The sequence below is a fragment of the Cololabis saira genome, chromosome 23 (assembly GCF_033807715.1).
Source record: "Cololabis saira isolate AMF1-May2022 chromosome 23, fColSai1.1, whole genome shotgun sequence".
Lineage (NCBI taxonomy): Eukaryota > Metazoa > Chordata > Actinopteri > Beloniformes > Belonidae > Cololabis > Cololabis saira.
Window position 1 is genome coordinate 9,004,353 of NC_084609.1, and position 993 is coordinate 9,005,345.

The following is a 993-nucleotide window of genomic DNA, read 5'->3' on the forward strand; positions in this document are numbered from 1 at the left end:
TGCACCAAGGTGTGTTATACATCAAAATTTGCGTCTCGATCCTGCGACGATGGGCATTACCTTTCTCAGTCAAAAGCGTTACAGTGGCGATGATAGACGCCAAAAAGCGCACCCCCCCTTCATCTGATTGGTCCATATTTGATAGTTCCTACTTTCTGGGGCTTGAGTGCGAGGGCCCGTTCATCGCTGCTTGCAGCTTTAATTTTAATCACTTTTATAGAAACACATGTATCTATATTTTCTACAGTAACAGGTGCTGCTCTAAACCAGGGCGGGGCTCACCTTGTTCTTGGCCGAGTGCTGCAGCAGCTCCCCGATCTGGACCTTGTCCTGCTGCAGCCTCCTCTTCATCAGCTTGGAGCAGTTCACGTTGACGGCCTCCAGGATGTGGGAGGCGTTGAAGTCCACGAAGGGCCTGCTGTCGATCAGCACCACCCGGTCCAGCCCCCCCTCCAGCAGCGCCACCAGCGCCTCTGGCCCGATGGGCCGCGCCACGCCGGGCCTGGACCCGGGCCTGGACCCAGGCCTGGGGGCCGGGACCTCCGTCATGTCGGAGGGCGGCTGCTCGCCCCGCCCCCGCCGATGAGACCCGGCGAGGACCTCAGAGGAGCTGCATCCCGTCTGCGGGGCGTGATGTCATCCTGAAGGCCGCCGCCCACCGCTCGCCCTCAGAGTGTGTTAGTGTGTGTGTGTGTGTGTGTGTGTGTGTGTGTGTGTGTGTGTGTGTGTGTGTGTGTGTGTGTGTGTGTGTGTGTGCGGTCATTCACTGCACCGCCACTTCTCCCTTGATGACATCACTAGGAAGGTTCCTCCTCATCGTCCCGCTGAAGGTTTCACACCCTGGAACAGAAACGGAGAGAACCATCAACCAGGAACTCTGGTGGAACCAGGACTAGTAGAAATGAAACCAGGACTAGTACGACACTAGTAAGAGTAAGTAAGTTAGTAAGACACTAATCATTAATGATTCATCAAAAATAATTATTCAGAATG

The 993-nt window shown here is 55.2% G+C and overlaps 1 protein-coding gene across 1 annotated transcript in view; it reads right to left on the reverse strand.

Moving 5' to 3' along the window:
• Positions 1–717, reverse strand: part of LOC133424232 (dual specificity protein phosphatase 16-like) — an 11,109-nt gene extending 10,392 nt beyond the window's left edge. Inside the window, exon 1 of the mRNA XM_061714720.1 lies at positions 283–717. Within this exon, the coding sequence (XP_061570704.1) occupies positions 283–549 (267 nt within the window). The 5' untranslated portion in view covers positions 550–717. The remainder of the gene's footprint in view (positions 1–282) is intronic.
• Between the last annotated feature and the right edge of the window lie 276 nt (positions 718–993).